The sequence below is a fragment of the Anolis sagrei genome, chromosome 6, assembly GCF_037176765.1.
Source record: "Anolis sagrei isolate rAnoSag1 chromosome 6, rAnoSag1.mat, whole genome shotgun sequence".
NCBI classification, from domain to species: Eukaryota; Metazoa; Chordata; class Lepidosauria; order Squamata; family Dactyloidae; genus Anolis; species Anolis sagrei.
Genome location: NC_090026.1, coordinates 77,891,546 through 77,917,477, shown reverse-complemented (window position 1 = coordinate 77,917,477; position 25,932 = coordinate 77,891,546). Strand labels below are relative to the sequence as shown.

Below are 25,932 nucleotides of genomic sequence, written 5' to 3'. Positions count from 1 at the left end.
TAAACGGTTCCGGCCAAGCTACCTATCCGACCGCATCTCTGCCTATGAACCCACCAGGACTTTGAGATCTTCCGGGGAGACCCTGCTCTCGATCCCGCCTGCTTCTCAAGCTCAGCTGGCGGGGACGAGAGATAGGGCCTTCTCGGTGGTGGCTCCTCGGCTGTGGAACGCCCTTCCTACGGACATTAGACTAGCACCATCTCTAATGGTATTCTGCAAAAAAGTGAAGACCTGGCTGTTTGAGCAGGCGTTCGAATAATTAGTGCAATGATTGGTTAATGAACACTGGAATGGAAAAATGGATGACGAATCTGGAACATATTTTTGATGACGAGACGACAGTGAATGGGTCGTGTAATGTGTTAGGTTGTTAACTGTTTCTATACTGTAGCACTGAATTTTTGCTGTTCGTATTTGTTGTGAACCGCTGTGAGTCGCCTTCGGGCTGAGAACAGCGGTATATAAGTAAGGTAAATAAATAAATAAAATAAAAAGGACAAAAACTTTAAAAATGACAAATGCCTTCTTGGGCAAGAAGGCATTCATTCCAAAATGATTCACTATTATCCACAATTTTGCATATCCACAAAATGTCTGGGATTAGACTGTGTGGTGTCATGGTTTGAATGTTGGACTCAGACACTGTGAGATCAGGGTTTGGTCTTGGCTCTATCATGGTAACACAAGGAGGCCTCATCTACACTGCCACAGAATGTGGATTGAACTGGATTATATCAGTGTACCAGTGATTCTCAACCTGGGGGTTGGGACCCCAGGAGGGGTCACGAAGGGGGGTCAGAGGGGTCACCAAAGACCATCAGAAAACACAGTATTTTCTGTGTGGAATGTTTGGCCCAATTTTGATGGTGGGGTTCAGAATGCTCTTTGATTGTAGGTCAGCTATAAATCCCAGCAACTACAACTCCCAAATGACAAAATCACCCCCCCCCCCCAAACTCACCAGTATTCAAATTTGGGCATATAAGCTATTTGTGCCACATTTGGTCCAGTGAATGAAAATACATTCTGCATATCAGATATTTACACTGCGAGCCATAATGGTCGCATAATTACAGTTTTGAAGTAGCAACGAAAATAATGTTACGGATGGGGGTCACCACAACACGAGGAACTGTATTAAGTGGTCATGGCATTAGGAAGGTTGAGAAACACTGGTAGACTCATATATTCCAGTTCAATGAGGTTCAATCTGCATTATGAGACTACATTTACCATTATAATGCTGTTCAAATTGGATTATATGACTGTAGATAATTCAAAGCATGTAATGCCCATTATCTGCTTTGAACTGGATTATAACCGGGATTGTGGCGCAGCTAGCTGAGTGTCAGCTGCATTAAGATCACTCTGACCAAAAGGTCATGAGTTCGAAGCCAGCCCGGGTTGGAGTGGGTTTCCAACCAATTGTGTGTAGCCTGTTGTCAACCTTTGCAACCCGAAAAACAGTTGCATCTGTCAAGTAGGAAAATTAGGTACCACCTTAAAGTGTGGGGAGGCTAAATTAGCTAATTTACGAGGCCACAAAAAAGACTCCAGCAAAGCATTCCAGCAAAAAAGCATGCGGGGAATGCGGAAGTACTTCATCAGTGTCACAGATGGACGATGAAAGCGACAGCTCCCCTGGCAGCCAGAAAAAGTTAAATAGCCTCTGTCTATGTCTGTATATGTTTTATTTCTTTCTTTCTTTTGTGTACTTCTACCCCGCCCTTCTCAACCCCCGAGGGGGGACTCAGGGCGGCTTACAAAATAGTAATACAGATAAGATATAGACAGCAATTAAAAACAGTTATAACAGTTAAGAACAATCAATATATATCACAGTCAATAAAAACAATCTTATGCTCAACGTTCGCAACTCAGAGTCCATAGCTTCATTCCACATTTTCCATTCCTATCAATCGTCATTGTCCTTTATTTATCTGCCAGATTGCCCAAACGCCTGGTCCCAAATCCATGTTTTTAATTTCCTTCTAAAGGAGAGGAGGGATGACGATGATCTAATTTCCCCGGGGAGTGAATTCCATATGTAAGGGGCCACAACCGAGAAGGCCCTGCTCCTCGTCCCCGCCAATCTCACTTGTGATAAAGGCGGGGCTGAGAGCAGGGCCTCCCCGAAAGATCTTAAACTCCGAGGTGGGACGTAGAGGGAGATGCGTTTGGACAGATACGCTGGGCCGGAACCGTATAGGGCAGTGGTTCTCAACCTTCCAAATGCCGCAACCCCTTATTACAGTTCCTCATGTTGTGGTGACCCCCAACCATCAAATTATTTTGTTGCTACTTCATAATTGTAATTTTGCTACTGTTATGAATCGTAATGTAAATATCTGATCTGCAGGATGTATTTTCATTCACTGGACTAAACTTGGCACAAATACCCAATACGCCCAAATTTGACTACTGGCGGGGTTGGAGGGGTTGATTTTGTTATTTGGGAGTTGTAGTTGCGGGGATTTATAGTTCACCTACAATCAAAGTGCATTCTGGACCCCACCAAGTACAGAATTAGTCCAAATGTCTCACACAGAACTCCCATGACCAACAGAAAATACTGTTTTCTGATGGTCTTTGGCGACCCCTCTGACACCCCTTGTGACCCCCCTGGGGGTCCCGACCCCCAGGTTGAGAAACACTGGTATAGGGTTTTGTAGGTCAAAACCAGCACTTTGAATTGTGCTCAGAACTGGATCGGCAGCCAGTGGAGCTGACATAACGGGGTGGTATGCTCCCTGTATGACGCTCCGGTGAGTAATTTCGCTGCCTCCTGCTGGGCTAATTGAAGTTTCCGAACAGTCTTCAAAGGCAACCCCACGAAGAGTGTGTTGTAGTAATCTATCCGGGATGTAACAAGTGCGTGGACCACCGTGGCCAGATCCAACTTCTCAAGGTACGGGCGTAGCTGGCGCACAAGTTTTAATTGTGCAAAAGCTCTCCCGGCCACCGCTGAGACCTGGGGTTCCAGGTTCAGCGATTAGTCCAGGATCACTCCCAAGCTGCGAACCTGCGTCTTCAGGGGAGTGTAACCCCGTCTAACACAGGCTGTAACCCTATGCCCTGTTCGGCCTTACGACTGACTAGTAGGACCTCTGTCTTGTCTGGATTCAATTTCAATTTGTTAGCTCTCATCCATGTTGTAAGTCAAATTGGCATTGAATGTTTGCCATATATGTACACTGTAATCTGCCCTGAGTCCCCTGCGGGGTGAGAAGGGCGGGATATAAATGCTGTAAATAAATAAATAAATATTCCAGTTCAATGAGGTTCAATCTGCATTATGAGTCTACATTTACCATTATAATGCTGTTCAAATTGGATTATATGACTGTAGATAATTCAACGCATGTAAGGCCCATTATCTGCTTTGAACTGGATTATATATAATTGAAAATTCATATAATCCAGTTCAAAGCAGATAATGGGCATTATATCTACACTGACATATAATCCAGTTCAAAGCAGATAATCTGGATTTTATATGGCAGTGTAGAAGGATGTATTGTCGAAGTGTAGAAGGAGTTTAGGAGAAAAATCTGAGGGTTTGGATTTGAAATGTCAAATTCCTATATAACCAGCAAACTGCAAAGCTGTTTTTTATTTTCGGAGAAAAATGGTTATGACCATCCATTTTTCCAAACTGGAACTCCCAGAGAATCTACACTGATGCAACACGATTCATTAAATGAAAATATTAATTTTTCACAGAAGAAAAAAATTTAGCCGAGCCAGCCAGGAGTCGAACCTAGAATCTTCTGATCCGTAGTCAGACGCGTTATCCATTGCGCCACTGGCCCTGCCTGACGACCCCTTTTCCCCAATTGCATTCTACATTCCGCCTGCTACGTTTCTAGTGGCTGGAAACAAAACCAGGGGTGGAGTTCTGAGTGAGGCATTTCTTTTTGCCAAGCCGAGCCAATCAAAACGCTCCTTGCTCTTTCACTCCGTTCCTCGTTGGTGCAAAGAAGAGTTTTCCTTTTTTTGAAGGGGCGGAGTTACCCCAATCCATTCGGCGTCTGAGGGGATGGTTGCGGGAACTTGACGTCACAATAGCGAGACCCCGCCCACGCGCTGCTTCGCTTCCGGGATAGGGCGACATGGTTGCGAGCGTCCGTTTCAGCCAATCCCAAACGCCTTACTCAGCGCGGGCGTCGAAATGCTTTCCGCTTAGTTTTGTCCTGTGTGGGGCGCCGTCCTGAAGGCCCAAGTGGAGGCCGTCAGGTGAGGCGCGAGAAGGAAGGCGGAGTCTCTGAGGCCAAGCTCGAGCCGGTCGGTTGGAGGAGGGAGAGGCGGGGCGGCGGCGGAGATGGCGGCGGCAACCGCAGCGGGGCGAGCCTACGAGAACCTGAAGCTGTGAGTAGCCGAGAAAGGGCGCCAGGAATCCCACCCTTCCCTTCAGGAGGGCCCGGGCTCCCTTCTTCTCTCCCTCGGTTCCCACAAAGGACACCTGCTGTTCGCCTTTGGCCTCCTCTTCGCCCTCCTTGATCCCTCTCCTTCCTCCTTAAGGCTCCAAGGCTCCCCCACGTCACTTTTCCTGTCAAGTGTGTCCTTCCCCATCTGTCTCACTTAACCGAAGAGCTCCCACATTCCATTTGAGTGTGTATATATATATATATATATATATATATATAATAGTATGTTATTATTATTAATAATAATTAATAATCTATATAAATAAAAATGTAATGTTAGTTCGTGCTACCATCAGAACTCAAAAACCACTGGGGGAATTGACACCAAATTTGGACACAAGACACCTAACAGTCCAATGTATGTCCTCCACTCAAAAAAATTGATTTTGTCATTTGGGAATTGTCGTTGCTCGGATTTATAGTTTACCTACAATCAAAGAGCATTCTGAACTCCACCAATGATGGAGTTGGGCCAAACTTAGCACACAGGGCTCCCATGACCAACCGAAAAAACTGGAAGGGTTTGGTGGACATTGACCTTGAGTTTGGGAATTGTAGTTTACCCACATCCAGAGAGCACTGTGGACTCAAACAATGATGGATCTGAACCAAACTTGGCACGAATATTCCATATTTTATTTATTATTATTTATTTATTTCACAGTTTTCTATACCGAGCTTCTCAACCTCATTGAGGGACTCAGCCCGGTTTCCAGCCATAAAAAACATATACACTCATTAAAATATCATATATCACAATTACAAAAACAACTTTAAATACACTATATATAAAACTACAGTGGTCAGTTGTCCTATTAAGATGGATCTACATCAACTTCCATCCAGGGTCCTATGGTGTTGTCTCATTCATCGAAGGCCTGACTCCACAGCCACGTCTTCACCCGTTTCCTAAATGTTAGGATGGATGGGGCGGTTCTGGCCTCCAGAGGGAGAGAGTTCCAGAGTCGCGGGGCCAAATATGAACACAGATGGAGTTTAAGGGAAATAGACCTTGACATTTGGGAGTTGTAGTTGCTGGGATTTATAGTTCACTTACAATCAGAGAGCATTCTGAACTCCACCAGTGATGGAATTGAACCAAACATGGCGTACAGGACTTCCATGACCAACAGAACACACTGGAAGGGTTTGGTGCGCATTGACCTTGAGTTTGGGAGTTGTAGTTCACCTACATCCAGAGAGCACTGTGGACTCAAACAATGATGGATCTGGACCAAACTTGGCACTTGGGATTTGTAGTTGCTGGGATTTATAGTTCACCTACAATCAAAGAGCATTCTGAACTCCACCAATGATGGAATTCAACCAAACATGGCATACAGAACTTCCATGACCAACAGAACACACTGGAAGGATTTGGTGGACATTGACATTAAGTTCCAAAATTCCATATGCCTAAATATAAACACAGATGGAGTTTGGAGGAAATAGATCTTGACATTTGGGATTTGTAGTTACTGGGATTTATAGTTCACTACAATTAAAGAGCATTCTGAAATCCACAGAAATGGGGCAAACTTCCCACACAGAACTCCCATGACCAACAGAAAATATTTAAGGCATCCAGTCCAACTCCCTTCACCAGGGCAAGAAAATGTAATCAGAGCCCTCCTGACAAAGAACCATCCAGTCATAAATATAGATAGATCGATATGATTCTCTCTCTCACACACAGATATAGTATCATAGATTTTAAAGAGACCCTTAAAGAAGGACTATGATATGTTGCATATTCCAGAGTAGGCAAACCAGACACTCTCCACATCAACACTGACAAAGAAACAACAAGCATAAAGGAATTATATATATTAGAAACCAAAACTTTCTCATTACTTTATTTTCCAGATCACCAGACTGGGCCACAGCAACGCGTGGCAGGGGACAGCTAGTAATTAATATATATTAATATAATAATAATATAATTAATATAATATATTAACCCAAACCCCAGCCCCGTTCTCTCTCTTTCTTAATATTTGATCACCCATCTTGGTATTTTTGGCTCGAGAGGCACAACACGCTTAACATTCACCATTATACTTGAAAACATTCCTTTGCCATTATATTTAATACTAGCCGTCCCCTGCCACGCGTTGCTGTGGCCCAGTCTGGTGATCTGGAAAATAAAGTAATGAGAAAGTATTGGTTTCTAATATATGTAATTCCTTTATGCTTGTGAGTAAACAGTATTTCTTGTTGGAGTGACCATCACAGTCATGCAGTCATGCTGGCCACATGACCTTGGAGGTGTCTATGGACAATGCCAGCTCTTTGGCTTCGAAATGAAGATGAGCACCACTCCCCAGAGTTTGACACAACTAGACTTAATGTCAAGGGGAAACTTTTATTAAGTTCTCTTATTTGGCAATATTCCTTGAAGATGTTGTTCCAAAGTTGTAAATGAATGATAGATTGTAATGGAAGCCTAGGATTTTACAATACTTTATAGTATTTTATCACTCAATGGGAATTTTTTGACATTTTAAATTTAATTTAATTTAATGGTAATTTTAATGTCCTACAAGGAAGTATTTATGTAACCAATTTGGGTTATCTTATCTATGTTTTTATTTTATATTCTGTTTTAATGATGTTGTAAGCCGCTTTGAGTCCATTGGAGAAAAGTGGCATAGAAATTCCCTAAATAATAATAACAAGAACAACAACAACAACAATAATAATAGATTTTTTCCAACCTAAATCATCCTGGTTCCATGTCAGTTCCTGGCAGATGTTGACTCTCTTTAATTGGTGTTGGTAAATGTAAGGAGCCTGGTGTTGACTTTCTTCTTAATGAAAGGAACCTTGTAAACATTTCCTTAAAGAGCCATTGTCTCTGATAATGTAAACACATTGCCCCCCCCCCCCAAAAAAGTTCAACAGTTAATCATTTGCCTCCAGTAATCAATGTCAGCAGTTCAGCAACTTTTAATTACAGTCCATGTAATTACCTCCTTGTAGTTTTCCAGGCCTCATTCCTTAGGATGGCATCTCTAGACTATATAGACCCCAACCATACATCTGTCATACAATTCCATCCAAACCATACATCATATTTTCTGACAAAAATGTAGTTTTATAAAAGATACATATTCAAACATATTTTTATCAAATACACACACACACGGGGCCTTTATTGGCATACAGCAACACAATTGGCATACAACACACGTATATAAAACAAAAGGAAGTCACGGATAAAAAGAAAACATACTTAAAAGTTACTAATCTCAAGGATGAAATTCGCAACAGTCTTGCAAAAGAATGTTTAGCATTTCAGAGAGGGAGACATTGGATACATTTACATCAGAGCTTAAGATCCCAAGGCTTTCCCCATCTCATCTTTTCTGTCACTTCTCTCTCCTGCTGCTTTTCTCCCTCTTCCTTTCCCAATTGTTGTTTCCTAGCTTTCTGCTGCAATTCTCATCGTCCCCCAACCCTATTTTCTCACTTTCTCTGCTGTTTTCGTCCTTCAGCATGTTGACTTCATAGGTTGCTCTCACCCTGCACCAAAAGTTTCATGTTGGAGATTTGCATCCCATCATGACACAGTCACAGTTTGATTAGCAAACTGGAGGTTAAAAACAACCTCTTGTAAGAGATGCAGACATATGCATAAATTGTAATAATGAAATTTATGGGGATGCAACATAACACCTTTTATTTTTATGTTTAAAAAATTTGTAAGATAATATTCATTTCCAAGATTGTAATTTCTCATTGCTTTTTTGCGGGATACTTACACACTATACAATGTGTTACAACACACAGTTTGGAGAGCTCCAATCTACACTGTAGAATGAATGCAGTTTGACATCACTTTAATTGCCACGGCTAAATGATATGGAATTATGTGAGTTGTAGTTTTACAACATCTTTAGCCTTCTCTGCAGTTTCTCAAGTTGATTCTGACACAAAAAAAGCCTTTTCTGCCAAAGAGTGATGGTGCCTCACCAAATTCCAACTCCCAGGATTCCATAGCATTGAGCACTGGCAGTGAAAGTGGTATCAAATCGCATTAATTTTACAGAGTTGATGCACTACCGAATACCTGAATTCATACTTTACATGAAAATTCACATATATATCATCAATAATCACAGATTAAGGAGGAACGAGTCCTATTATTTCCTGTAGTACATTTTTGTACTATGTATTGTATGCAATCCTTCCTTAGTGTTTTATGTATATTACATTTTGTGTGTGTGTGTTAATAAAATATTTGAAAAATCATCACACTTTACAAAGAAGTTCAAATATATCTTAGTTATTATCTCTGACTGAGGAAGAAGAAGTAACTGTATCTCCACTCCTGTTGTGTGGTTAATACTAGATAATATGTAGTGTATGTATTCAGTCTTCCCTTAATGTTTTATGTACATGAAACTTTTTGTCAATAAAAATATTAGAAAATAAGTTGCATCTCACATGCAAGTTCAAATATTTATCAGTTATCATCTCTGATTGAGGGAGAGGAAGTCATATTATCTCTCCCTATAATGTTGTTTGGACTGTGTAATATGTAGTTTAGGTATGTAGTTTTGCCTTAACGGTTTATGTATATAAAACCTGTTTTGTGTTAATACAAACCTTAGTTTAAAAAGTCAAATCTTACATGGCACTCTGCTTTTTGTAGTTGGTTTTCTGAGTGAGATCTGTAACAATGCCTCTTCCCTGGCCAATCCTCCTTCTTCCACAAAAGGCTTTTAATGTCATTTCAAACACCTTTTTTCTCACTATGAAGGTTACTCAATGAAGAAGCTGCTAGTGCCACATGTCCCCAATGAAGATTTATCTTCTTTCAGAAAACCTTGTCATTTCAGTGTAATGAGATGTGAAATGAGATGTGTTTTAGGACAATGTGTCCATCCCCCCTCCAGCTCCCATCATCCTTCATCATTAGAAGCATTGGCTGTGGCTGATGGGAGCTGCAGGCCAACAATATCAGGAAAGTTGCACATTATGTATTCCTTTCAGAGGAGCAAACTGCTTTCTAATGGAAAGAGTTGGTGATGATTTTAATAGTATCAGATTTTATGTCCTTGGACCTTACAGCTCTTGCCCATTAAAACATACGAATGCTTAATAAATTCATGGCTTTAAAAATATATTTTAATTTTAGAACCAGTGTGGTATACTGGTTTAAGTGTTGGACTGTGACTCTGGTGACCAGGGTCCAAATCCCACATCAGCCATGGAAACCCGATCGGTGACCTTGGGCAAGTCATTCTCTCTCAGCCTCAGAGGAAGGCATAGGCAACTCTGTTCTAAACTAATCATTCCAAAGGTCTTTATAAGTTGAAACTTGAAGGCACTAAAAATAATACTTATTATCAGTATAAAAGTTTCCCTGGTATTATTACATGGCAACATCTCCTTAGTTCATCTTATGGTCCTCTCATGCTTATTTTGGAAACCAGTTCTTTATTGAATTTCTTTGTATTTCCTGACATGATGCCTTCCTGGCATAATGCCTTCCAGATATGTTAGGTTGTACATCCCATCATTCCCAACAACTGGACTGGAAATAATTATACGACTTGATAATAATGTTTTAAACTGTTAACTTACTGTTTAAATGATCAGAAATAGTGATACTGTTTATCACACAAGTCTTCGGTTTATTTAATAATGGATGACCAAATGAATTTTATGAGTGCTCAAAATATATCTCTCTCCTACTCTGTATTGCAGGAAGAAATAGATACTTCTGTGGTTTCAAAAATGCAATTTACACTGTTGCTAGACATTTGTAAAATTAATTCTCAATTTTTAAAAATGATGTTGCTTGATCAGATCATTCAAATGTATATTTAGATTTCTTGTAACCAGTAAATCTACTTTTTGTTTCTTCTGGGAAAAGCCAAAAGCACAAATTGAATTTAGTGTTTCACTATTAAAGCATAGAAGCATGCTTTCACTGTTACAGTACTGTTTACCAACTATACTCTACTGTGTTCTTGCCTTGTTCTACAACTCTGTTTCCAGTTTCTCAGAACATGCTCAAATGACGCTATGCAATAATCTTGAAATGGAATGTTCCACCTTCCAAGTTACTGAGAACGTAGATTAAACAGTTCAGTGTAAACTGAGCAGAGTATTAATCTGGTATAAGTAATGTGCACATAACTGATCATTATTTTAACCAATTAACAGTTACCTTTCTATGTATGAAGTATTGCCTGAACTCAGTAAAATGCTGTCTCAAACATTGTATCAGATACAATAATTTACTCTCAAAGTATAGTTTAGAGCATTTGCTCCACTTCATAATTCTCTAAGCATGTTCCAGTCTAAAATTGCTGGCTTTTTTCTTTGCAGTTATTGAAGCCATAGCATAACTGTAGTTGACTTGAGTATCTGTGCAACTTCTACCACAATGATGCCATGTAGAAATTGTAGTTACAATGCAACAAGATATAATTATTGATGTGTGGTGTCTTATGTTTGGCCTCAGGTGCCATTTTGCCATGCACCAATATGAATTTATAGAAATATAACAATTGAATAGTAAATTGTTGGGTATAACCTTTAACTGCAAAATACCAAAGTAAAGCAGGTGAATTGGTATAGTTTTCCTGAAACAAAAACAATATAAAACAGCCACAATTTTCTGCATTATGGCTAAATCCAGTGTTAATTCTGCCCTAGAAGTCCCATATTAATGGACAATTTATTTGTATCAACTAAGTACAATTAATTTCAGCAGTGTCTATTCCACATAGAACTAAAGCTGGATTTAGCTCATACGTTCAGAAGTTAGTTATTTCTGTACTGACATATACATTTCCTTGGTAACAATTCTGCAAGATTGCGCCATTCTCTGCAGGAGCAAGTACTGCATGTCACCACATAATGGTCTCATTTTTATGCCCTTTTATTTTGCAAAAAAAGGGAGGGATTGCAACATTATGTGAAGAAAACAAACAAATCAGAGCTGGCTGGGTCTAGGACTCTTCTGCTTTTACCTTCAAGGAGAGAGAAGACCCTGCTGGATCTGGTTTTATTTTCTTTTTAAAAACCATCTAACATCTGAGGAGGGAGAAGGGAGAGCCCCCAGACTCGCTTAGCTCCAGTACAATGGTTAAGCAAGGAAAGGCGGGAAACCAATTTTGGGACCCCAAAAGAGGAGCATCACTATTATGCAGTGGCGACTATTATGTGTTGAAATATGGTACCTGAAATGCAAGGGGGTGGTTCTTTTCTCTTTCTCGTATTCTTGTGAACAATTTGCATTCAAGGAAGTACAACCTGTGAAGCAGCAACACGTTACTAAAAGTCATGTAGTAGGGGGAAACTTTGGGGCTTATTCTTGCATGTGCCTTTAGCACATTTTCATAGAATTTGTCTGTCAATTTCACCCTTTCTGGTGGGATTCAGAAATGATCATATCAGGCCCCATGTGTGTGTTTCCTAATCTCTCATCTTTTCAAGTTTGTACGCAACTCTGCATATTGTATAATACCTTGAGATTCCAGGTTCAAAAGAGACCACTTCATATGTGATGTGCAGTTTCAAAATTAATATGATCCCAGTTATCTTTGAGTATAATCCTATTTTAGTACAAACTGAAGTAGAACCCCTTAATCAATGAGATTTACACATGTGATGATGTACTGTTCAACAGCTGATTCAGTTGGTTTACTTCAATTTGGACTATTTAGTAGAATTCAGACATAGTTTTGAAGCATCACTTCTAAGACCAGTAAAAGCTGGATTTATGGGCAGGCTTGCTGCATTACCTTCTTTCTGTTTGATAAAAAAAATAAGGCAGAGAGATATGCTTGCCTTGTTCACTCTTTAACGTATATAAGAGTAACCCACAGACCACCTGCAAGTTGTCTTCTATTGCTCCTGCTGAAAATGTATTCTTGCCAGCCTATTTAGAGAGCCAATGTGCTGTAACACTTTGAGCACTGGACTATGATTCTGGAGATGAGGGTTCGAATCCCCTCTTGGACAATGAAACCCACTGAGTGTCCTTGAGCAAATCATGCTCTCTCAGCCTCAGAGGAATGCAAAGCCAAATTTCCTCTTGCATGAAACCCCATGATAGCCGTTTAAGGTTTCCATAAATCCTAAATGTCTTGAAGTTACACAGGAACAGCAGTTCAGCAGAGAGCTTTTTACCATTTGGATGCAAGCACAATTTAAATGTGGAAGGTTCCTGCAGGGCTAGGGAACTTCTGCTTGTTCTTTTTCTATCTTATGATTTAGGTTACACTCCACATATGGATATTTATTTTAGAAATGTAAGATTTAATTAATGTTTAGACCTTAATGTAGTTGCAGGTATTGAGTGTGGGAACATTTTTCATCTTTCAATGTGAACTGTGACTACTTTTCTTTTTTGTTTTAAATTAGATACATTAATAGGGAATATGTATTCGAATATTATTACACTTTTAAGTGAGGTAACCTGCCGAACACAGGAATATAATAGAATCCTGGCAGGTTATTGGAATTGTCCATATTCCAGAATGGTTTCTCAGACTTGCTTTAATCTGGCCTTTGTGTTCTTTTTCTCCTTTCGCACACTTTTAAGAGCAATGTATTGTCGAATGCTTTCATGGCCGGAATCACTGGGTTGTTGTAGGTTTTTTCGGGCTATATGGTCATGTTCTAGCGGCATTCTCTCCTGATGTTTTTAAAGAGCAGTTTGAAGATAGATTTGTCCAGCACAGGATGTGCCTTCTTGGGGTTCTTTTCCCAATAGTATGTGGTAGTTGGCATTGAAGAGGATTGAGGATTCTTGAAGGATATGTGCATATTACTGAAACCAAGGTTGTCACAGTGCGGGCTAAACGGATTTTTAAATGAGACTGAATGCAGATGCTATCTTTAGGTTCCATTAGAGCATCAAAGAGTCAGCCCATAATATCTTTCTCCATAATCAGGGGGGAAGAGTAACGCACTTCTGGGGGAGAGTCAGACATAGTTAAATCCCAAGAGAGCATTAATGGTTGCAAGTGTTATGCTGCCTTGCCATCTTTCTATTTGATATATAAAGCCCATTATATGAAATCATTGCAAATGTGATTCAGTTTTACATATTACTAGAAATTTTCAGTGTTGTGATCAATCAAGAATATGCTCATCACTATTTTGAGCAACAAATATTTATATTCTGAATAAAGAACAATTGTGTGAGTATTTGTAAGGCACATGTCATAAAACTTGTTTGAGCACAGCTGCTTTATTAGGATGAGCTAGTGGGGGAAATTTTAGGCTGTTTTTTTCTTACTGGGAGTGGTGAAGGATTAGACATGAGCCCATGTTATTGTTTTTGTTGTTAGGTGATGTGGGCATCGAATTGTGCCTTGCTTTTGTAAGCCGCCCTGAGTCCCCTCCGGGGTGAGAAGGGCGGGGTAGAAGCAACCGAAATAAATAAATAAATAATAGGTTTCAGCCATTACTTCTCAATGTTACGATTTCTAGGCAGGGAGGAAATTCTAGAGTTCCTAAGTAATTAGTTGCTCGGGAGAACATGGAACTAGCCAGATCTCTTTATCAGTCTCCCAAACCAGGCAACGCTGCTTGCTTTTCTTATATTGCTCCTTAAGCCCAGGCAGGTAGGCAAATAATTGAAGGCTGGCAGATGGAAAAACAAATCTCTCATTGGAGAATCTGAAAGTCTTGCTTAATATATAACAAGAGACAAAAGGGAGAAAGCCAATGGCAAATCAAAAGCGTTTGTTCTAACTCTTGGAGGCAAAAATCTTTGCAGGGTAAAGGCAATGTAAAAAAAAAAAAGGGGGGGGGAGTTGTTAGGAGGTGGGGAGGTGGATAGGATTTCCTCCACCTCATCACCAAATGTGGATGAGAATATTGCCCCTCAAATGGCCTGTAGCTCTCTTGGAGAGTAGATGCTACTGACCATTTTACTACATTTGCAGGCATTTTGGTTGTCCTCACCTTTTTCCATACCTGTGCAGATCTTTTTCAAACTAGGAAATTATTAGAGTGATAAAACTGCATGAATCTTGTCTCATTCTTACGTTAACCATCCCAAGTTCAGCCAGTCCAGTATAGCCAGAAGGACATTTTTCCACCCTTTGGTCACGGAATGTGCTGTGAAGCTATGTATTAACTGGAAAAAGGATGCTTCTAGTGTATGATATATTTCAGTGATTGACTGAAGGATTCCTGTTTTGAGTATCTGCGAGCCCTTGCAAAACATGGTTTTCAGATTACCAGACATTTTGCTTTATAACTCTAAAGAAGTAAACATTGTAGGGCATTCGGTGTCCCAGTGCCCCTAGGGAAACATGGTTGTCTTCTATGCCAAGCAAGTTGGATAACAACTCTAGAGGAAATGGCGAAGGAGGGTACAAGGACAGGTCAGCTTGAACTGCATATGCTTTCCTTTAAAATCCTTTTTGCTCTCAGGTGATATATGCCTGTCTGAACAAGTGGTCAGACATAACCCACACAATAAATTGATTAGTCTTGACAGAGCAATGAGACCCTTTGCCGCTCTAGTAAGGGTAAGAGCTGGATTGTAAAGCATTTTCCTTGTTGAAATCTCTTTAAAAGTCTAAATCAGGCTCGGGCAATTATCCACTCACTACTCTAAGGACTGCCTCCCCTACTGTGCCTTGCACCATTTTTTAATTATTTTTATTCTGTGCATGATGACAGGAAATTTGTCACTTTTGTTGTCACCTTAATCGTATCCAAGCTGCTTCAGCCTCAGGAGTGGCCTTTTTTCAAACCAGAAAATAAAACAAAAAGTCAGTGTAGGTTTTGAAAATTATTCCTTGGGCCTTAAAAAACGAGGGAAGACGTAGCAGACCAACTCAGCAAGAGCTAAAATTTCAAGGGGTTATTTGATTTTTAAAAAACTTGTTAGAGGGATCCTATTCAGGACCTTGGGAGTCTGTGTGTGGCCTTTGAGGAGCACTTTCCCATCCCTAAATTCATATCCATCTGACATACAGACTGGACTGCATGTTTATTTATTTGATCTGTACTACATCTGTCGATCAGTACAGATCTGTCAATCAGACACTGAGGCAAAATGCCAAACAGGTTGCGTATTTGCCTGAAAATGCCTCAAGCACCAGGCTTTTTTTTTCCAATAGAGATAGACATATTTAACTAAGACTGAGAGATGTGCATGGAGAATCAATCATGAATGGTTCTACATCTTTTCAGAAGAACCATGTAGAACTTGCTTGATAGATAGCTGAAGAGTCAATTTTGAAAAAAATATTTTTTGTTCATATTCCTGCATCTTGAATATTTTCCTATTCTTCTGCATCCTTTAAAATCTCAGTTTAATATCTTACCTATTTGTCAGTTGATAAACGATGTAACTCAACCCTGCCTTAATCACCCCGTCAGTATTGTTTTGTGGCACCTCTTGACTTTTGCAGTGGGACTTCTGTCCACACAGTGGAAGAAATTGTCTGAAGATCCCAGAAGTATGTTCTTCTTCACATTCAAGCTTTTAGGATTTCACTCTCAGAGAAGAAGAGTAGTAGTCTTTATATAACTGATTTATGAGAAATGAAGTATCTCAGTTTATTAAACAATAAGATTTTAAAAATTCCCATGGGATATATGTGGAGAGTGAAATCCTAAAAGCTTGAATGTGGACTGTAGAAATGATATCCTGTTACTTGATCTCACAACACTTGCTTTTAACATCTGTCTTCAGTAATGCAGTTCAGTGACATCAATGCATTTTATTCTGAGCAGAGTGACCATTTGTTCAAAGTAAGCACTAAAAATGTCTCTTAAATTTTAAAATATTTAAAAATATATTTCTGCTTCATGATGGTTTTCCTAAGGACACCAAGTGAACTTAGTGGCTGAATACAAAATACAGCATATTGGACTAACTGAGGAAGAAGTTGATATCACCAGCTTAAGTCAACTTTATCATATACAGAAAGTGTCTAGGAACAGAAATGCATATCTATGAATAAGCAAGTTTTATGTGAATAACAATAGAATGCATAACTTGTCAGTATAGTAATTAGGTGACAAGTTTAGTTTTATCAATAGTCATTGAAAGATTTTGCCTAAAGTCAAGGTGAGTGACTTTATGGTGGAGAGAATTGTTGAAATGTAGTGTGATACTAGCTGGAAAAAAGAACCCTAACCCTATTCCTGCAAATAGTTGGGTTAAATGGCTCTTGGGGTCTCTTCCAAATCTAGGATTCTATGGCCTTTTTGTCCTAGTTGTGTCTGGCTCTGGGGTGGTGGTGGTGCTCTAAGTCAAAGAGCCGGCATTGTCCGTAGATACCACCAAGGTCATCTCGCTAGCATGGAGCGCCATTACCTTCCTGCCAGAGCGGTAGCTAAAGATCTAATCACATTTGCATGTTTTCAAACTGCTATGTTGGCAGAAGCTGGGGCTAACAGTGGGAGCTCACCCTGCTCCATGGATTCAAACCACCAACCTTTCGGTCAGCAAGTTCAGCCACTCAGCTGTTTAACCCGCTGCGCCACTAGGTGCTCCACTGGCTGGAAGCCAGAAAGGAAATTTGGTAAACCAAGCAAGAGAGCCCTCATGAGGCTGGTGTGTTAACTAGTGTTATAGGATGTGTAGGAAACAATTGATTTTGTTTTCTATTGCTATTCCCATCTGCAACTGGCTTACTCTTAGCTGTAAAGGTCCTAGGTCCGTATCTATAGGCAGTCGCTGAGTTTGATTGCCTTCCAAGGGCAGAGTCTTGGCGATGAGTCTGTAAGTGACTGTAGAAACTTATTCTGGATCTGCATGGTCTTTTGCAGTGAGAACATAGATTTCCAGATAAAAGGCGTCCATTATAAGGGTTTGCATTTGGCACGTTTCAAACTTTTGCCCTCTATTTGTGACTCTTCAAAATCCACAACACTGTTAGTAACAGCTGATCTACAGTTAGAACACTTGAGGGCCAGGGATTCTCAGTTCTCCGTGTTATTCCACATTTTATTAGGTTAGCTTTAAAGCCGTCTTTAAATCTCCTTTGCTGTCCACCAATGTTCTATTTTCCATTCTTAAGATGAAAATAAAGTAACTGTTTTGGGAGACAGTGATTGGGCATTTGGACATGTCCAGTCCAAGTTAATGACAATGGATCATTTCTTCAATGCTGGTGGTTTTTGCTTCTTCCAGAATGCTGACATTGGTCCATTGGTCTTCCTAATAGATTTGTATTTACTAGGAATGCATATAATGAAGTAAACTCAAGTCTATGAAAGCTTATCCTACCAACTTCTTTCTCTCAGTTAGTCTCAAAGGTCCTGCAAGAGCCTTTTGCATACTGATCCAGATTAACACAGTAGTCTTTGAATTCAGTGGCTGGAATTATATTTGAACTATAGCTATGGCATGAGCCTAAGGGATGGATCAAGAGGTATAGAAGAGCAAAATGAAAGAATTGTAAGAAAATTGTTCTTGACTTTGTAAGACAAATGTCTTTTAAGAAGTGCTTTTTGTTTAAATTTTTGATCTTGCTTTCAAGATATATCAAAATGATCAAATATGAGAAAATAATCTGTGATGGTTACCAAGAATGTCTTTTCTTTTACATAGAATATGCTTTAATTCCTTTTGTTATTCACTGTCTTATGATATGGCAGTATAGTATTATTTCTAATGTCTACTAATGGTAGCACTATTTTGAGAATCATAGACTGTCTGCCCATCTGGTGATGATCTATCATTTTTTTTTTTACCATAGGCACATAACACCGGAGAAGTTTTATGCGGAAGCTTGCGATGATGGAGCAAATGATGTACTTGCCATTGACAGAGTATCCACAGAGATTACTCTCACAGGTATCTCTTCATTGTCACTTTGATATCTGCTTAATATGACATGTTTCTTTGCTCTAAGATACAAAATAAAATTGTCATCACAATCAAACACATTTTTATAGCATTTCCATTGCAGTCTATCCATTATTCTCACTTACTTTAGTGTCTGCTGGATTACTGACCTGAAGGTCAGCAGTTTGAATCCATGAGATGGGGTGAGTTCCCATCTGTCAGACCCAGCTTCCCATGGCGCACATGAGAGAAGCCTCCCACAGGATGGTAACACATCCAGGCATCCCCTGGGCAACGTCCTTGCAAACAGCCAATTCACTCACACCAGAAGCAGCTTTCAGTATATTCTCAATTTGCTTCTGACATAATTTAAAAAATTAAAACAAGGAGTCTTATTATGGCATCTTGAAAACTAATAAATGTATTACTAAATACGTTTCCACAGACTTCAAAAGTTTATGCCATAATAAATTATTAGTTTGGAGAGAATCTGAAGAATCAACTTTGATGTAACATTTTAACACTCTTCTCCTCTGTTAACAATTATTAAGGTTTTTTTATTTACCTGCATGTTTTGAAAACCCAAATTGGAGATAGATAGATAGATAGATAGATAGATAGATAGATAGATACATCGATATATCTCTTTTCAAATGTGTGTATTCCAATTCAGACTAAATAATGGGTTTTTCGCCTCCAAATCCTTGGACTGCTCCAGTGTTTATTTGGTGTAAAAAAATATCACTCATATTTTTGTAAAATTTCAGCAAAACACAGTGGTTGGGCTTTATTGTCCCGTCACCCCCCCCCCTCCCCCATCTCCATCAAACTTGGGTTGGTGGGTGAAAATTTAGTCCCAAGTAAAGAAAAACAAAACCAGATATAGCTAGAAATGTTGGTTACTTTTATATTTACCTTGGTTCAGCTCCCAAAGATTAGATAGAGTGGAGGGGTGGAAGCTCCCCCTCGCAGTCTCGTTGACAATCACTGATTAATGTTGAGTTTGTGCTGTTTTTCCTTTCCAGTTAAGAAAGATATTCCACCTTCAGCAGTTACCAGGCAAATATATGGTATTCTAGGAACAATCCGTCTTGTGGCAGGTATGAGGCATTCTGGAGAAATGAAATAAAATTGTTGTTATATAAATTGATCCTTGATCTTCCAGGTATTTTGAACTCCAGCTCCTATAATTCCTAACAGCTGGTAAACTGATTGGGATTTCTGGGAGTTGAAGTCCAAAACAACTGGAGGACCAAAGGTTGGGAGGCACTTCACTAGTGAAAGGGGGGAGGAAAAATTGAGTTCCAATTGTATACCTACATGAAGGTTTCTACTTCAGTAGTAAAGATGTAACTTGGATGTAGACAGTTGGAAATCCTGTGGTAAGAACCAGCTTATACATTCAGTATGATCACTGTGACGACATTATTTCTGGGAGCAGGCTGTATATTGACGATTTTAGTGCTCTCCCCTGTTGTCTTCAAAACTGTCTAGCATATAAATATCACATAACGTTGAAGGACTATGCAATGACCTTTCTCTTGGCTCTGAAAATTTTTGTGATATGAAAGCCTGAGCAGTCATGCTTGCATTTCCCCATCTGTAGCCTTCTGGAATGGTAGAAACATACTTTGTGAATAAGCTCATGAAATTGGGCATTAGCCATCCTTTGGGATCCAGCCCTCAGGATGACCAGCACAATATATACATTATCGAAAAAGAGATTTTGAATACAGTGCTCCTTCCCACTTCGGCTTGTTTGTGTTATGAATTAGAAGATAAATGGAGAGGTAGAAGAAAACGGTGTAGCTGACTTCTTTTCTTCCCGTTTTACAGGCACATATCTTATCGTAATAACAAAAAAGAGAAAAGTAGGTGAATTCTTCAATCATGTAGTCTGGAAAGCAACCGACTTTGATATCCTCTCTTACAAAAAGACAATATTACATTTAACTGATATTCAGGTAGGAATGTGTTTGATATAATGAAATTATTTTGACCATTTCAGCAATCTCTTGGAGTACATTTGAGATGAAATGGCAGTGGGTATCTTTATTCATGTTATTGAAGCTTGTTGAATAACACAATAATTGAAATACTGTTTTCAATTCTTACAAATTCAGCAATTAGCACATAGCCTAGTTTTCTCGATGGAGACACCACTCTAATTGACCATGGCCCCTAGAAAGCTGTTGCTGAAAATTGGGAAACTTTCCAGAACAGAATTCAGTGCAGTTCAAAAGGACAGAGTTGTAAAAGAAGATGGGCAGATCACACACCTTTTATATGTAGATGAAAATTACTAGCTGCCTTCCATTGGTCCCATGTATCCCGACCATAATTTTGAAATGACTCTATATTTGTTGCTTTTCTGGATTTTTCTTCTTTTTTTGAAGGAGAGGGGAATTAAATAACAGCAGTTTGAAATGAAAATGTAGTTATCATAAAGAGGGGATAGATTATTATGATACCTATCCTTGTCCTCTGCTAAGTAGTTATGTTTATGTATTGAAGGTACAGCCTATATCGCAACCTTAACATTGTTAAGATGTCCCTGCCAAGTAAAGAAAAGCCTTAAACCTCGCTGCATTGAGTCTTTATTAGATATTATATAGCATTTTCAATTTGACTAAAGAATGTGACAGGAAGAATGGCAAATAACAATATTTTCCTTCTAACAGTTGCAGGATAATAAAATCTTTTTAGCAATGATTAGCCATGTACTGAGCGTGGATGGATTTTATTTTTCTACAACATATGATTTAACGCACACCCTACAACGGTTGGCCAATACGAGTCCAGAGTTTCAAGAAATGAGCTTGCTTGAGAGGGTAAGGATGTCTATCCCAAGCTTCTCTATAGTTTTTATAAAAGACAGGGAATGTTTATTTATAGTTGGTCATAATTGCATGCTATCTTAACATTAAAAATTATGTAGTATCATGGTAGAGTAGCTATGATTCTGATTTTTCTGGAGTTAGCTTTGTGAATCACTGACTGACTTACTGAGAGATTTCCTATTTGTGATCAATGTGTTTCATAGCACTTTTGAAGTGGAAGTGGAAGAGAAATGTCTACCTGTCATACTTCAGAAGAGCTTTACATTGAGTCCAGACTAACAATAAAAAATAGAATAATCTCACTGCAGTTAGGAGATTTCAGTTAGTTATGACTAAATCCCATTATTTCATTGGATCCACCTCTGATTGAAAGGTTGGAGGTTTGAATCTAGGGAGCAGGGTGAGCTTCCATGTGTCAGTTCCAGGTTCCCATGCAGGGATATGAGAGACCTCCCACAGGATGGTAAAACATCCGAGCATCCCTGGGCAACATCCTTGCAAACGGCCAATTCTCTCACACCAGAAGCGACTTGCAATTTCTCAGGTTGCTCCAGACATGAAAAAAAAATCGAAATACAATTAAACAATACCATTGTTTGAAAGCAAAACACTCCTTTACAATGTGTTCTGTAATTTAAATTTATTACAGGCAGATCCACGCTTTGTATGGAATGGTCATCTTCTTAGAGAATTTGCTGCTCAGCCTGAGGTAATGTACATACATTTTTCTTCCCGTCTCAAAAAATATCATTGCTATGTTAACTTTTCTTATTGTAAATGTTTTTGATTTTTTGTATAGCAACAGTGACCTCATTTAACTTGAACCAAGAATTGTAGCAACAGTCTAGCTTTTGTAAATGCTTGTAAAAGTGGGTTACATGTAGTTAAAGCTATTGTTAGAGCAGACTGGTGGAAATATTGAATGACAAAAGCTAAGGAGCCCGCAGTGAAATTGGCAGAAGAAACTGGAGAAGTTTCAAGATGCTCAAACGATGCATTAGAAGAGTTCTGAAACAGGAACTGTCAAACTACAGGAGAAATGAAACAGAAGTTTCTCAGAGTAGATTCTAAATAGTCTTTTGATTTATTAAGGGTTTTTAAAGCATACAAAGATTAAAAAATGGTAAAAAGGGTAAAAAAAAGAGGGTAGGTCTAGAAATATGAATATTTATAGAAGGAGGGGGTAGGAGGGGTGGGGGGTAGGAGGGGTGGGGGTAGGAGGGGTGGGGGTAGGAGGGGTGGGGGGTAGGAATGGGAGTGAGGTAAAGGAGGGGGAAAGGAAAGAAAAAGGGGGAGGGAAGACAGAGGGGGAAAGGGGGTAGTTTCTTCCATTCTTCTTTGCAAAGGGTAAAGTTGTATTGTATTGCCTTTGTTCTCACTTCAGTATTATCTTCGCCTCTTCAGCAGCAGTTCCTTTCTTTCTATGTATCAATGCAGTTTAGTTAAATTAGTAATTTCACTTTATTTTCTTTCAACCAAGCTGTCAGTGATGACGAGTCTGTCATCTTCATACGTTGATTCTGCACTTTCATAATTAAAGATGTCAATTTGTCCATATTCATGATATCAATTTTTTCTTCTTTCTGTGGTCTTTCTGTTTTCTCTTCAGATCATATAAATGTTTCACCTTTTACTAAATAGTCTTTTAAGGTGACCCCAAAAGTAAACATCCTTTGGGATTTTTTTAAATCCATAAAATAATAACTACTTAATGCTTAAGCTTTGCTGAACCTTGTAGAACCTTTGCTGAACCTCTACAAGGTTCAGCAAAGCTTAAGCATTAAGTAGTTATTATTTTATGGATTTAAAAAAATCCCAAAGGATGTTTACTTTTGGGGTCACCTTAAAAGACTATTTAGTAAAAGGTGAAACATTTATATGATCTGAAGAGAAAACAGAAAGACCACAGAAAGAAGAAAAAATTGATATCATGAATATGGACAAATTGACATCTTTAATTATGAAAGTGCAGAATCAACGTATGAAGATGACAGACTCGTCATCACTGACAGCTTGGTTGATGTGTGAGTTCTGAGACCTGTGAGAATTCTATGAAAGAGAGAATGCAAGTTATGGTAATGTAGCAATGACCCTGGAACACATGTAAGTTGATAGCATAAAAAACTGGAATCTTTTAAAATTTTTAGATACGACTTCAAGGAGGAAAATAATTGATCCAGATATTGGACTTAGCATGTTACAACAGAGAAAATTGCATTCTTCTTACAGGAGTTATGGATTGAAAGGGTGTAGTAGACCCTTTAAAGTAGGGGTTGGAGGTCCTTACTGGACTTTAGAAGACGACATCCTCCACTTGAGCCTTTCTCCCCAGTTTTTTTCAAAATTTACTGTATCAGTGTTTCTGTAAAATGCTTTGATCCAGTAGGGATTGTCAGGGTGATTTCACATTGTTTTTGCCCCATGACCGGACTTGTTCAAGCCCAGGAAATACCCTTTTACAGGTGGTGTCAATGCTTAGTAAGCACCTTTCCAATCCTAATTTGTTGCTTTGAAAATCACCAGCTCAAAATTTAAGTTTGTATTGGCCATCTTCTTCTTTGTGTGAAACAAATCCATTAATCTGACATCTTGAGCTTGTTAAGAAGAGTCCTTTAATTATGCATGCAACACACAGTGTTTCCTGGCTGAGTCTTGGTCTTCTCAAGTTAGCTAACCACCTCGAGACTTCCCCATATCAATTCCCATAACCTCATAATGTTTTTTAAACTGCTGATAAAGGCAGCACTCTGCTTCTGCCTATATGTTCATTATAGGTTAAAATCCTACAATACTTTTGTTGATAAGATACAGATGTGCATTTCTCACAAGTACTTATTGCAGAATCCAATTGTTATCACTCATATTTTGATCTTAAGAGGTATGAGAAAATGTTCTTCACCTCTGTAGTGTGGTGTGAGCTGGGAAGGCCCTGGCTCATTCTACCCATTAAAAATAATAAAATTGATAAGATGAAGCCTTTTTTTAAAATCAAGAACTAGTGTAACACAACGTAAAAGGTAGAGTGAGAAAGTAGAAATCTCTTAATATTAATTTCACCTCAGTTAAAAAAATGCAAGCAGCACAATCATTAGTTGAAAATAGAACTATATATATAATGTGTGCCTTATAAGTTCCAAATTAATTATTAGAAAATAGTAAATGGTGATATCAATTGACATCCTTAATAGACTGATTTTAATACAGGTTGATTATTTCTTGTCCGTAAATTCGAAATACTCTGAAATCATCCACATGGCTAGCCAAGATCGTGACACCATTGCTTTCTGGGGGATCAATGTGCACAAACTTTGTTTTATACACAACATTTATGTATAAAATTTATTTTCAGGCTATGTGTATAAGGTGTATATCACATATAAATGAGTTTAGTCTTTAGACTTGAGTTCCATCTCCAAAATATCTCATTATGCATATGAAAAAATTTAAAATCTTTTTTACATATTCAAAATACTTTTGGTCCCAAGCATTTCATATAAGGGTTATTACGAAAATACACTAAGAAAGAATATTAAAATACAATGCAAAAGGGAAAAGCTTCCAACTGAAATCACCTTTTTTAGTGATGTATGTTTTTGCAGAGACCCCTTAAATGTATTATAAAATAATGCAACACTATATTGAGATACATTTGGTATTTACATTTATTTTAGTTTTTATACTTTCATACTTCTTAAGTTGAGGATTGCCACTTAGGTCTTTTTTCCATGTATTTGTCCAATGTATTTTAGTACAGCAGTGCACTTTTTGCTGTGGTACAGTATTTTAATATTTGAATTTTGGCATTCTTGGTGTATTAACACTAGTCTGATCATTCTTAGTATGTTTTTAGATATGTGTTAATTCACTGTGTTAGGAATTTATCTTTTTCTTTTGTGCTTCATTTGCAAATGCACCTTAGACAGCTTGCTGAAATGAGACTTCTTTAAATTCTGACAGTTTGTTTTTGAACTTGGAACAAAATGTCTCCTATAGACAGTTCTCCTTCTGTAAAATGGGTTTATGTCTTCGGTAGTGTTTGGTTTTGCTACTTGTGTCTCTCCACTCCTTGTTGTGGTGCCATCTGCTTAGCTTTGTGAATTTATTAATTCCTAGACTATAGATTATTCGCATACCAAAAAAAATTATGCAAAAGTGCAACAATAAAAAAAATGTAAAAGCACTGCATAGAACATTTGGCATATGGGTATTGCCTATTGAAATTCAACATAATCAAGATATAATCTAACACATTGAATATAAACAACAATATTAAAATTTAGCTCAGCTAAAATTCAGTTAGCTAAGAGCATCCCCATAGCAATCAACTGTCATATCAGCCATGTCTTTAGCCTGAATTTGTGTGTGATGTCTTATCTCTGGTGGGAGTCTGGGAAAGTGGCACTCATTCTGTATTTTCTCTGACTTCTGCAGAATGGGAGATGCAATAGCTGCATTACATGGTTGTTGTAATGATTACTGGAAATAATGCATATATGAATCCCAGAACGCTGCAGCCCGGTGTGTCATTAGCAGTTTGTATGGCATAAGGAGACATCATTAAGTGCATAAGTGTGGAAAGTGTGTGTATGTATATATATATATATATAGAGAGAGAGAGAGAGAGAGAGGCAATCCCCAAGTTATGAACAAGATAGATTCAGTAGGTTTATTCTTAAGTTGAATGTGTTTGTAAGTCACAACAGGTACAGTTTAAAGTGTAGCCTCAGATATAGAGAGAGCTGTGGATGGCATAGGGAATAGTTAACACCCCTGTGGTGTTTGCTTTGCTGTCTGGGCTCCTGTTCAGAAGATTTCATCTCACTTTCTGTCACTGTGATAATTGGATTTTAAAAATTTGGCTTGCTGTGGAAACAAGGAT

The 25,932-nt window shown here is 38.7% G+C and overlaps 1 protein-coding gene and 1 non-coding gene across 2 annotated transcripts in view; one reads left to right on the top strand and one right to left on the bottom strand.

Moving 5' to 3' along the window:
- Positions 1-3,739: 3,739 nt before the first annotated feature.
- On the bottom strand, positions 3,740-3,812 carry TRNAR-ACG (transfer RNA arginine (anticodon ACG)). The gene has a single exon. It is a non-coding gene; the product is annotated as a tRNA-Arg (tRNA).
- Positions 3,813-4,101: 289 nt separating this feature from the next.
- Positions 4,102-25,932, top strand: part of SACM1L (SAC1 like phosphatidylinositide phosphatase) — a 41,030-nt gene continuing 19,199 nt past the window's right edge. Inside the window, exons 1-6 of the mRNA XM_060781788.2 lie at positions 4,102-4,368; positions 18,125-18,222; positions 19,239-19,313; positions 20,050-20,177; positions 20,895-21,044; positions 21,703-21,762. Coding sequence (XP_060637771.2) covers positions 4,322-4,368; positions 18,125-18,222; positions 19,239-19,313; positions 20,050-20,177; positions 20,895-21,044; positions 21,703-21,762 — 558 coding nt within the window. The 5' untranslated portion in view covers positions 4,102-4,321. The remainder of the gene's footprint in view (positions 4,369-18,124; positions 18,223-19,238; positions 19,314-20,049; positions 20,178-20,894; positions 21,045-21,702; positions 21,763-25,932) is intronic.